The 13,432-nt window shown below is 44.3% G+C and overlaps 1 protein-coding gene across 1 annotated transcript in view; it reads left to right on the forward strand.

Moving 5' to 3' along the window:
* FSD2 (fibronectin type III and SPRY domain containing 2) overlaps nt 1-13,002 on the forward strand; it is a 16,547-nt gene extending 3,545 nt beyond the window's left edge. Inside the window, 8 exon segments of the mRNA XM_010176294.1 lie at nt 977-1,101; nt 2,168-2,323; nt 3,370-3,495; nt 4,215-4,398; nt 4,768-4,901; nt 6,836-6,968; nt 10,295-10,471; nt 12,750-13,002. Of these exon segments, the coding sequence (XP_010174596.1) occupies nt 977-1,101; nt 2,168-2,323; nt 3,370-3,495; nt 4,215-4,398; nt 4,768-4,901; nt 6,836-6,968; nt 10,295-10,471; nt 12,750-13,002 (1,288 nt within the window).
* Nucleotides 13,003-13,432: the final 430 nt, after the last annotated feature.

Here is a 13,432-nt window from a genome sequence, read left to right on the forward strand (position 1 = left end):
TAGTATCACAGTTTGGGATTTTGTGTCACATTTCTTCCTGCTAATTTGACCTGTTACTGGAGACACTTGCATGTTCTATGTTCCGAACTCCATTCAGGCACACAAATGTTGTCTAAGTTGCTAGAGCGGTTGAAATCTTTAGTATTTCTGGTTTAAACTGCAGCAGGAAAAGTTTCTCGAAGAAGTTTAACACTCAAAACCAATTTTGATCCAATTTTTTTTTTTTAAAAGAGAGAGAGTTAGAGCATGAATATATACACTGTTTTCAACTTAGTCATAAGGAACTAATTTCAGTGACTGAGAAACAAGATTGCTAAAGATCTTGAAAGAAATGCTCTGGATCCAAATCTGCCTAAAACTGAGCTCCCTGAATAGATTAGTAAAAGGCTTATTTATGCATTAATGTAAAGGGGTAGAAAGTCAATCTGTGGGAGCTTAAAGCAGATATTGAAAGAGCAGTTGCAAGAAATCTTAAGGTACACTAAATCAGTTGCAAAAAATATACATTTACGTTGACTGTCATTGTTTATGAAAACACAGAGAAAATATACCACTTTGTTTCAAATTTACAACACCTAGAACCATAAAGTCCTGAATTCTAAACAATGAAAGCCGTGGAGCTAATAGCTTGCTTCCCACAGAGAGGTGCTGGGGAAATCTCACTCACCTGCTCAATAAGAGCGCAGCGTGCAGCCGCCAGCTCGCTGCACGAGCAGGGCACACAAAGCCTGGTCCCTCAGTCACATCAGCATCCAGCTCTGCTTGGCATCCTGGAGCTCTGATCTGATGTATGGCCCTGTATCTCCAGGCCAAGGGCATGGGGAGGCTGAGCTCTGTACATCTATGAAAGCATTCATTTCATAGCTGTTATTTTAGAGTTTGCTGTTCTTTTTTTCTCACCAGTAGGTACCATAGAAAGGTATCTCCAGCACTATGGTACTTCCAATTACACTTTTTTTTTTTTTTCATACTGTTACAGACTGGAAGAATTCTTAAAGAAAGAAGTGGATTTAAAGCTTTCAACATTGCCAGACTTTGAAGAGCGGGTCATAGATTTCTCTGAAGTTGAACAACTAATGAACTCCATTAATACTATTCCAGGTACTCTTCCTATCTGATCATTATTTCAGACCTATTTACATTTAATTAAGGATATGTATTAAACAGAAGTCCATGAATTCTTTTAAAGGAGTATTGCAAAGGCAGAATTAGCTTCTCCCTAGTTTTCCCTCTAGATTTTTTTGTTTGCCTATATATACAGAGGCACTGGAAGCTATTTTTGGATATCTTTTTTTCATTTGTTTTCAGTATAAAATTACCAGAACTGCCAAGTTTAGTCTTCCCTGCTTCTTCTGGATAATTTCCTAGAAGACTCACAAAGCTTTCCCCCTTCTGTTGAGGGGTCACGCATGCTTAGTTGGTGATAACTTGTCTTACCTTGTAGTTGCTTGAACAAAATACAGAGGGACAGCAGACTGCTTTAAACAACCTGCACAGCTTCCCTCAGTAATGATATTTCAGTGTCTTGTTTCTCTGCTATTTAGCAAATGTTTTCCATAGGAAACAGAGTAAACCACAAACTTCTAATAATTAGAAAAATAAAAATATGAAAGATTTTAAACCTTTTCTGGAACACCACAAGTGGTCAGAAAGAATATGCTTTTTTTTTTTTTTTTTTTTTTAATGCCCATACATTCTATTTTCTTAAAGTAAAATAGCATTTGCTACTTGTTTGCTTGTGCTGCTGACCCCATGTTGGACAGCTTTTCCCTCATCTTTCCTCCAGGGGCTCCTCAGCCCCGGGGCTGGTCCGCAGCAGTGCACTGCGTGTCAGATGTTGTTCCTGCAGAGCCGTTCTAGCTCCTGGGGAACAGCAGCCCTCAAGAGGCAGGGGAGGTCAAGTTTACAGAGGAGAGTTAGGCTGAGCCTTATGTGTTTTGTTGTTTTGATTTTGGTTTAAAGCAAGACTAGTTTATACAGCAGTGACCAGATTATTATCTGCAACTATTTACAGGGTCAGCTCCTAACTTTTCACCCTGTAGGAGGAATATGACTCCATTCAATGCCCAGGCTTTGTGCAAGCACCTTTGTGAGAGGAGAGGTATTTGCCTGTGAACAACATACCATGCTTATACAGGAAAAAACTGACCTGTATTCCCCTCTGCAGCTCCTTGTGCCCCTGTGATCAATCCCCAGGCTCCCAACGCAGCAACTGGCACCTCACTGAGAGTTTGCTGGGGCCTCTTCTCAGATGACACTGTTGAGTGCTACCATCTGTGCTATAAACCAGTGAGCAACGAGAGGCACAGTGATGAACAAGCAGGTAAGGTGACCTGGAGCAAGGAGGCACCTCAGCCCTCCACTGGCAAAACCAGCTGGTTCCAAAGTGCCTCTGGACTTGCTGAGGCAACCAGTGCACTTTCTGTGCACTCTCTCCATCACCAAAACTGTCGTATCTGCCACCACGTTTCATGCTTCTGGCTTTGTCACGTGTCCCCTGCCAGGTCTGCCACGCTGCCAGCTGCAGCAAGACCCATCACAGAAGCAAAGACAGGACAGGAAAGCAGCTGGGATAGCAGGAGTGTGAAGGGGAGAGTGGATGGAGTCAGGTCTCAACAGAAGCATTTCCTTTCCTGGGGGGCGGGCTCTGCATTAGACACACATATGCTGCATCCACTGCAGAGCACAGTATTTTTAGAGAGCAAATCATCATATTACCGGCACACCCACTGAAACCCCCACAGTCATTTTACAATTTATCTCAGTGCTAATAATAGGCTGTAACTCCCCATCACCTACATGAACAAAAAAAGAACCACAGAACCATCCTAAAATGTCTCAGCCTTTGTGAAAAACTGCCTTTGCTAATAATATTCTTGCAGAACCTTTTACGGAAAACACCCAGTCACTTCAGCAAAAGTGGAAGCCAGTAGTGCCAAATGGCCAGTTCAGAAAGAAAAGCAGAACATGTCCAGATTTTATAAGATAAAGAATGAGAAATGAGTAGTAAAATAGCTTCCAGCTCTTGTCCCACTGCTGGGATGAGCTGACCAGACAGCATTCACAGAGCGGGAACGTGCAGCGTCTTTTTAGAAAAAATTCAGTGACAATTGGGTGACCTTTCTTTCTTTTTTTTTTTCCTGAGTGATGTGATTCCTTCGGAAGCTGATGCGTTATCTGATTTATGCCTCCTTAGAGGAAGGCATGGTGAAACAGCCTGACAGCTAATCAAAGGGTGTGGAGCACAAGGAGCTCTCTTGAACTCAGCACACAAAACAGTGTGCCTCAACTCCATTATTTGAGGCAGCTTTGGGGAAGAGTGGGTAACTATGTGAAGGCACTGTAAATGCTTTGTTGTTTCCATTTCAGAGCATACGCTGAAAGTCAAAGAAACATACTGCACCATTACTAATCTGTTGCCGAATACACAATATGAATTTTGGGTCAGTGCTTTAAATGCCTCTGGCATCAGTCCACCAAGTGAAAGAGCGGTATGTAACAGGTAAAAATATTTTATTCATACGACTATGTGACCTTCATAGTGAAATTCAGAGTAATCTCTGCATTTTATGCCAGTAATGCTTTCTGGGCACTTTGTTTCTTCTGATATAAGTCTACTGACTGCATGGGAATTTCCTAGTTTTATTTGTAGAGCCTATCAAGCCCGTTATCCCTGTTTTAGAGTTGAAGAAACAGAAGCACAGAGACAAAGTAACTTATTTAAATACAAGAATGTAGAAGAGCTGGGAGTAAGGCTCAAGTCTCCCAGTTCTGCCAGGCGGATGCCAGCCCTCCTTCTATTGGCCTGTAGGTATTTTGTGGATTCACCTGCTATGCTGCCCTTTGTAACAGCAGCTCAGTCAAGCACATTTTGTGAATCCTGACATCAAACTGAACAAGTCGGAGTGAGACCTTCAAGCACTCGTACCAGATGTCTTTGACATCTTAGCGCACAGATGCACCTTTACGACAAAGATGAAACCAATGATAGAAAACAGTTGTGTAATCAGTCTCTATCGATGTTACTTCTCTGATTCTCTTGGGACCGTTTTAGTCCAAGTTAAGTCTTTGAATAGTACTGTTAATTGCCCTGCCTGCTGTTTATTGTCCACTGGGGAAGCAGGTTTCTTTAACCATATAGTATTAGTAAACAACATTGTTCTATTTTTTTACTTCTTCAAAGCAGGTTTGTTGCAAACATCTTCAAGCAACAGCTTAGAATTGTTTTTTTGCCTACTTTTTAGCTCCTTCACCACCTACCATAAAGAGTAAAAAGATCCGCAGCTGTGAAAACGCAGCACTAGTGTGCTGGGAATCTAGAGATGTTAACCCTGTTGATTCCTACATGGTTGAATTGGCCAAGCTGACAGATGAAGAAAATGGAGATATTATTACTGAGTGAGTCCCTATTCTATCAAGTCCATGACCTGTAGAGATTAAACCATTTCAAGTCATGTTGCACCAGATAGCACTAAGAAACAGCCCTTTGGTGAATTCACCTTTATAAACATTCCTCTCAGCAAAATTAATTGTATAGATGATAATTGAAAAATGACTACACACGGTATGGGAAAAGGGCAGAAGCAAATGTAAAAATCTGCATAGTCTGTCACAGACTGTCTCTTGCCCCCACTGCTGACAACTGTACAAGGTAAAGTGCTGAGAGAAGCTGATCATGTAATTTCTTTTTTGTTGTTCGGAAAAAGAATCTCAAAGGCCTACCTTTGTTCTCTACACTATCATTTTCCATGGATTTATTTTCTGTAGATCTATTGTTGGGATTCCTAACTGTGAAGTCCTAATTCACCTCCAGCCAAGACAAAGCTATCACATCTGTGTCAGAGCTCTAAACCTGGGTGGTACCAGTGAAAGAAGTGAACCTGTCCTGATACACACCACAGGTACTGTACAGCTCGGAACAACTCCAGCACCCTATTGTAGCATCTATTATCTCAACAGAAAGATTCCTGCTAAATGGCCTCTGGATCAGGTCCTAATCTCTTGCATCTAATTACACACCTGGTAACCTTTTAGGAGTGAAAAAACCCCACTTTTTGTAACAATAACTGCACTGCTTTAGCTCTGTAATTTAAAATTATTTCTGTCCAGTACATTTGATACTTGAAAGTTACTAATTTCTAAACATTTTAAAAGACAATATCAACCCTACGCCCCTAGATGTTGCCAGCTTGCCAAGTACTGACATGCCAATGAAGAAAGTTATAGTGTGATTTTACTTTCCTTCAGAGATTACCTTGTAATGATGCTGCTGCTGGAAAGTATGGCTGAGACAGCACTTTCCAGAGTCAGTTGGATATGCAAAATCTTCCTCTGTATATATTAGAACATCTCCAGCTCTGCTGGGGAAGCTCTGAGGGCTGGTTCCCTTTATTCATCAGGAAAAAGGCAGTCCAGCTTTCAGCTGGAAGCTTTGCTTTTGGTAACTGACATAGCATCATCATCATCTCTGCTCTCAGTGCCACACTGGGCAAGGATTAACCTTGCCCCCCAAAGGGAAGTTGGAAGCCCTTTCCCCTCCCAACCATCTAATCAAAGCTCGTTTTAATGTCTTATAAGTAGACACCTGTTTTAATCTTGACCACTGCTATGATGATGCTGCAACTTCACTGGAGTGTCTCAAACCTCCCCCATCACTCAGAGACATTCACATCATACCTGTGTCTCTTCTGCCTTTACCTTCTGTGAGAGATTTGCAAACTGTGTTTATTCAGCAAGCTGACCACACACCCATTAATCTGTGACAGGCTACCTTTCAGTAAGAAACCTGTCTGCTACACATCAGTGACACCGCAGGGAAGAAATGGTCACTCTTCAGTCCCTGGAGAGGAAGGCTGTCATTGTGTCCCCACTGTTTGTGTGTATTTCAACTACTTAAATCAAACTCAATATTTCTCCTTGCACAGCGTGTGTTTGTTTTCAGCAGCACATGCCTGTAATAGCCCTGTCATTGTTTGTATTGTATTTGCATTGAAGTAACTTGCAGTTTGATTATAATGATTTCATTTGGGATTAGCATGGAGAGATTTATCTTCTCTGAGTCTACATGATGCAAACAGCAGATGCAAATTGATCTGTCAGCTGCAAGCGCTCACCTCCAACACTGGGAATGACCTTTGATTCCTACTTACTGGGGGGGATACACAAACACCAGCTACAAACAGCAGCTGTGACGCACGTGGCTGCTCATCAGAGCGCTGTGCGTCAGACCTGCTTTGTGAAGTCTCCGAAGGGAGGAAGGCAGAAGTACTTTTATCCTGGGCTGGCTTAGCTGACTTTTCCCTCTCTGAAGACTGATCTGATGAGGACGTGCAGAAGCATGAGGGGTGCTGCATGTGGCACCTCTGTGGAGCTTCTTCTTTTCACACTGTGCCCAGCGTTTATGTGGAAGAGTGAGGCTGTGGAGAGGCCTTTAATTCCCCCTTCTTTCAGTGATTAAAAATAGATCACTTACTTCAGCTCTGAGGAAGATGACTTGAAACCGGACAGTCCACTTCAGGGAGGACTCCTCATCTTTGAATAGCTACTTCCTGCACAATGCCTGCAGCTTTGAGCCCTGGCTGCATTCAAAACCAGGTTAAGGCTCCTTTTTTTGCTTTTAACCAGGCTGTAACTAAACAGTGTTAAGATGTAAAACACCCAGTTATTTTAAAAACTCCAAACAGACAACCTTGTCCTCTCAGTGTCAGCCACAGACTCCTTCCAGAGCACTGCTTAATCTTTTTGAGGCTCCAAACATTTCACCACACCCTTCTTGCAAACCCTAATGGCATTAAGGAGTTGCTGGAGTTATCCTCAGCATTCTCCTCTCTTGCAGGCACCTACTTCTGCCTTAACGAGGACACAGCCCATCCTTTACTGGCGATTCTAGATGATGGATTTACAATTGCATGCGATGAACTGGAAAACCCAGAGTGTGATCTGCCTGTCTATGATAACAGCTTTACAAGGTATAGAGAAGAATTTCAGTTGCAACTAATGCATGTGGTTTCTGGCTGCTTGGCCCACAACACACCCCTGCCTTGAATTTAAATCCACTGAAAGGGTTTCCTGGTATTGCAGCTCTCCTCACCTTCAAGCCAGGCACCGAACAAGTAGAACTTCCAGACTGTATGTCTGTGTAACATATAGTGGGGTTTTTTTCTATCTTGGTTTCTGCATAAGTGACTATGGTTGTCTTCAGTTTTGGACAACTGCAAACATCTTTGTTGGTCCTTTTAAAATATGGATTACTTGTCTTTTAGAAAATCAGATTTATTTTAAGGTATTTCAGGTTGAGCTCCTAAGAGAACTATTCAGTTTGAAATGATAGGCTTTCCCCGTAGTTCCTTAGAAAGTAAAACTCTCTATGCATTTGTCCAGGGCCCACAGTTTCACTGGGGTTATTGTTCCTGAGCACCATTACTGAAATCCCTGTGGCTTGCTACTCTTTTCTAAGAATTTCTAGGGTGACTAATATATATTATCTACAACATTTCCCTTTGCATGAAGTGTGCGCTGATTTACATTAAATTCCAAAACTCTCTTCCCATTTAATTCTTTACAGAGCTCCAAAACCCCAGAAAAATGTTGCAAGAAAAAAAAAAAAATCAAACCCCATATACTCTTAATACAGCACTAGTGGGATTTTTTTTTTTTTTTAAGGGCATAGTTATTAGGGTGTTTTTAAATTCCAGTGATCCAGCAGTGGCACACTGCCAAGACTTGAGGAGCTGCTCCTCTCTGCTGGCTGTTGCCCTCTCTCTTGCCCCTACCTCTGCAAGCTGCCAAGGTGAGAAAGCCTCGTGCATAATGTGCAGGGGGCTCTGCCCATCCTTCCTTGCTCTCGGTTTCACACGTGATTTGGGGGCTGTTTTTATATAGCTCTGTCCAGTGGAAACCACTCATCTTAAATAAAACTTGTTCACTACGCCAAGTACTACGGAATAGACAAAAAAACCCCTATTGGTGCTTTGGGGACCTGACCCTCTTCTTTGAAAGAGGTTTGTGTAGTTCAAAGCACAGTTGGTCTGTTTGTTTTGTTGGTTTTTGTGTTTTGTTTTGTTTTTTTAAATAGATGCCAGGAAGTGTCTTGTGGGGCTTTCAGCAGCTCTCATTGATTTTGTGAGTTTAAAGCTCTCTAGCTGCTCTTTGGCACTTAATCATCACTTGGAAGTTAATGCAAGTTCATGAAGAGGATTACAGATGCAGCCAGCCACAATTACATACAAACCTGCTTACACACGTTGGGCACCTTGAGCTAAACTTGAACAGGTATTTAAGTGCCAAAGCAAATGGTAAGGGAAGGAGAGGGATCTGCATACTTACATTTTGCTGAAAGATCTATCTGATACTAGATCTGAACTACTACTGTTTGGGCCTACAGATCTTACTTTCAAAACATAATTAGGCCCTTTGCCATTGAAATGAGAGACTCAGCTTGACAAAATGCCCATTTTCAGTCAGAACCACAGAAACAACATATAGCCAGGACAGGTATCTGCAAACACAGAATAATACAAGCCCACAACTTAGTCCCTCTTTGGAAATGCAATGTTAGTGGAGGGCTTGGTAGAAAAGAGCCAGGAGATAGAAAATTCTCTTCATTAAGTCATCATGATAAGCCTAAATGGGATTTCATCCCACTTCCACAGGATGCTTTTATGTTTCACATAAACAGCCAGAGCTGGCACTCATCTCATTCTGAACTCTGAGGCTGATTTTTTGATGCCACTGTGAACTCTCAGAAGCCTCTTTCATGCCAAGATACTGTGGAGGAAAAAAACCAAAAGCTCCCAAGCTGAAATGACTAACACTCATGCTACAAGGAAATTACTCTGCAAACTCTTCTTTGTGAAGTTTGTGTGATCTCCGGAAGGCTAATGTGTTTCCTAACCACAGCAGCTCCTACAATCTGACTCAGGTTTGCCTTGGTGGCCTTGCAACTATGGTAATATTTTGTTCACAGATCTTTACCCATCCATTTTGCATCATTCCTTTTCCTTCTGAAGCTGTAGCAGCACAGCCTCTCTGAGTCCCAGTTTCAGCAGCCTTTAAACTATTCCCAAGACATCTACGTGCACTTGTAATGAACTGTACACTTGCTTTAAGCGATTGCTGCAGAGGTGGTACAGCTGTCTTGCTGTGGGTGCCCGTCCTTACACATCAGGCTCTCCAAATGCTGAGTGCAGCTCCTTCTCAGCATTACCTAGAGATAGATGAGCTCAGTGTCTGCCAGCAAAATCCTTTGCCTTTGTAATTTACAACTTTAGACAACACTACCACAGAAACATACAGGTTGTGTGTCACTCCCCATCCAAAACTGAAGGTGTGTTCTGAAACCTGTCATCCTCTGTGATGCAGCAGTGACAGCTAATACACCGTGTACTTTTCCTGAGGAAAAGCTGGGGTATAGTTTTACAAAATTCAAGCTGCCTTCTTTAAATCTAGTTAGGGTGTTTCAGAAGCATTTGACATGGGTTATTTTGCCCAACTTTCTTGCTTCAGAACCCGTGTTTTTTGCAGACTTGCATCTTTGAAGCATCCAGCTCTTTTAACTCTGAAGGTGTGTCTGTAAATCAAGCTGAAGGGTCTTTCTGTGGTATATTGTCTTTGTCTGTCTCTCCTGCACATCTTTTTCGAGAGTCATCTTCTACATGGCTCCTATCATAAAGGCTAGGAACCTCAGTCTACTGTTAAACCTTTTAATGGCCCAAGTACCCAATCATATTCCAAGCTCTCCTACCATCTTCAACTCTTGCTGGTCTATCCAAACACACAGCATAAGCAGGTCTCCTCCTCCCCAAGTGCCCCAGGAATTTCATGCTATTACAGTACTCCATTCCTGATTGAGTGACATTTAAAGTCCTTCCCAAACAGGGAAGACATTTTCTTCCCTGTTTGGGAAGAAAATACAAAATCTGTAGCCTTTTTACCATCCAGGATTGGGTTTCACCAGAGCATTCTCTTTTCTAGCAAGTAATAACTTTCCCAGAAAACCCAGGCAGCACAAGATGCTGTTCTTCCTATTCCTGAAAGTGCCCAGGGCACTCATTTATACAAGGTAACCACGGGGAAAACCAGGGTAGGTGTCACAAAGAAACCTGCAGGTTCTGTGTCGGGTCCTCAGCACGTGGACTTCCCTGTAGTCAAAAATCCATGCTGCACTGCTAAGGAGACAGCAAGAGTGGCTTTTGTTTATTGATATGTAATGTCCAGGTACATTACATACCAAAGTATTTTAATCAGTGTTGCAGAGAGTCCCTGCCAAAGCACATATTCCTGCCTGTCTCCACAGATGCATTGGGATCCTGGGCAGTCTGATCCCATTTCCAGGAAAGCATTACTGGGAGGTGGAAGTTGAAGAAGATACAGAGTACAGGATCGGCGTGGCTTTTGAAAACACTCCGAGACATGGTTATCTGGGGGCAAACAACTCATCCTGGTGCATGAGGCATATCATCACACCATCCAGGTAAGGGCTGTGGAGGCTACAGTCTCCTTTATGAACACCTCCTACGTGTGCACCTGCAGGCAGAGCAGCAGAGAGCTCCTGCTTGCAGGGTGCAGCCAGAGATTTTATATCAAAGCCCAGGCCAAGCACTTAACCAGGGGCCTCTGACATTCCACTGCTGGCATTGTGAACTGGTGTTCATAGAATGTTAAAGGTGTTATTGGAACCTTTAACCAAAACCTCATTCTTACTGGCATTCTCACATTGAAATATGCAGTCCCAGGAACAAATCTGAATAAAATCTGCATTACAGAACTTAGCTGTAAGGCCTTGTTTTAGGTAACTGAAACCCCAGTGGGAAGACACGAGAGTAATAGATCCATGCGACCTAGAAACTACGTATCTGGCTGAACCCAGTTGTATGCAACTGGTTTTGATCTCTCTCCTACCTATAGCAGTACCTAACAGCCACACCTGCATGCAGAAATGCCAGCTCCTCTCATGCCTCAGCCGAACTGCTGGCTCTCCCCCAGACACCATTATACTAACATCATTGCCTTTGACTCCCTTGTGAGCTTTGGGCATGCTGTGAAGCATTCAGGAGCAAGAAAACAAGTCACACCCCCAGGCATCCTTGAGTAGTGCCTGCTGCCTGTCTGAACGGCCCCCCCCTCAGCCTGCAAGGGCTGCCAGGGTGCTGCTGGGTCCCCTTGAACAGGGAGCCTGGACACCACCTGATGCACAGTCAGCAAATGGTAAGGATGGCATAATACTGGCGCAAATCTGCCCGTCCTCTGCCTGCTGGTGCACAGGGAGTGGTTTTAGATGCAGCTCAGTTAGCTGGAGCACACACTCTTCCCCGGGTGCCTGCTGCTCTTGGCTCCCCAGCAGTTGGCCTGCTGCATAGCTGGAGGCTTTAGCAGTGCTGGCATTCGCCTCCCACACAGCAAGAAACACTGCTTAACGAGGGAGACCAAACCAACTAAAGCTAATGACTCTCCCATACACTGCAGGCAGGCTAATTTGATTTCCTTGCTATGTTGAGCTAAGAGGTACATTGCGGTTTGTTCTCATTCTTCTGGAGCAATGAGCATGGACTTCAGAGAGAAAAGGGAGCTGGGCCATCACTCAGCTTGAGTCACTGTCATACCCATTTCTCCAGGGAAATTTTCTCAGGTTTGAGTGGTGTGGGTGGAGGAGGTGGTTAGTGAAGAAGCTGGCCCTTAGGAAATGCCAGATAACTCACTTCAGCTGAATAAATCTTCTCATTTCTGCTCAGAAAGGCACATGTTCCCATAAAAGTCTCATATTTTTGGTTGCAGCGTGCCACACTAGGGAGAGCCGTTTGAGTAACTGTTAAAGGACCTCAGCATTACTTGAAGTGACTAAGTAGGGAAGAAGAGGGCTACACTCATGACAAAGCTGCTTATGTACAGAGCACCTTCCTGGCCTACAATAATCCACAGTCCAGGAATCACAATAAAAAGACATCACCCTCTAGTAAATGAGCATGAAGACTGGAACTTCCCCATCAACACTCTTGGCTGAGCAGGCAGGTCTTGTAGGAAAAGCAGAAACATCATGTAGAGAGTGGGGTTTGCAAAATGATGTCCATAGTCTGGAGGATGCCTCGCCACGCTGAGTCAGGCAGCCTCTGCCCAAGGGATTACGCTCCCTCTGCTGCTGTTGTGAAGGTGGGTGTGAGCAGTTCCCCTGACTTTGGCAGGGAAGAGCACTCAGTGCCACAGGCCCCCAGGGAGGACGTGGGCAGCGTGGCAGAGCTTGGAAAGATGGGACTGAGTCATCTGACCAACCCCCTCCTTGGCGCTGCCTACATCTCTCTAGGGGCAAGGCTGAGGGGATGACAAGTGTTGCTCTGGGACAAGCCTTACTGGCCTAACAGAGTACAGCTCCTTCACTGAGGAAGGGACAACTTCAGGCTAAACCTAGTGGCAAGAGTGCACCCTCCAATTTACAGCACACCCACGCTGCCCTCTGAGACACAGAAACAAATGTCATGCTCTGACCTTGTCCATACCCAAGGGCTGCCACCCATCCCTTTGCAGGCAGCCTGGGATGTGAACACGAGGCCTGTTACAGGGGTCAGCAGGTCTGAGCACCGCGGGGTAAGGCTGCGTGGAAGCGCAGAGCACAGCACTCCTCTCCTGGGCAAACACAACCCTTGGGACGGGACTGTGAAGCAGGAAGCGTACCCTGGAACACAGCCCAGCGCACAAAGCGCTCCCCTCAGAGAGCAGCTAGGCTGCCCTCAGGTTTTTTGACTGTTTCTTGCCTACAGGCACAAGTACGAATTCCTGCACAGCGGGATGACACCAGACATCAGAATTACTGTCCCCCCGAGAAGGATTGGCATCCTGCTGGACTACGAGAACTGCAGACTGTCATTTTTCAACGCAGATATTGCCCAGCACCTCTACGCGTTCAACTCACACTTCCAGCATTACGTCCACCCCTGCTTTGCTTTGGAAACGCCTGGTATCCTACGGATACACACTGGGATTGTGATACCCCCATGGGCTGCCCTCCTGTAACATCTACATGTGCCCTGCAGTGAGCAGTGCCCTCTTTCAGCATTAACTGCACCATCACGCTCCCTATAAACCAGCTCGCTCCCAAGAGAGAGAGCAAAGCAGCTGCCAGGCCTGAGCCCTTACGACAGTTTCTGTCCTCTTAGGCAGGACCTTAGCAGCAAACCATAATGATAACAAGATCCATCAGCATCCCAGAATTCTCCAGTTAGAAATGGATACCATCCTTCTCAAAGGTGACAGTCACCAAGCAACAGTGGCAGCTGATCACTGGTTCCCCCAGTACCCATTTGATGCCTAGGGAACTTCCCTGTTCCAGAGCAGTCATTAATTCCACTCATGTGTCTGCTGAAGAGCTAAAAATTCAAAGAAAAACAAAAATAGTAAAAGGCATGACTGTACAGCTGCTAGACAGGGCTGAAAACACTCCAAC

This window comes from Antrostomus carolinensis, unplaced genomic scaffold (genome assembly GCF_000700745.2).
Source record: "Antrostomus carolinensis isolate BGI_N321 unplaced genomic scaffold, ASM70074v2 scaffold16829, whole genome shotgun sequence".
NCBI lineage: Eukaryota > Metazoa > Chordata > Aves > Caprimulgiformes > Caprimulgidae > Antrostomus > Antrostomus carolinensis.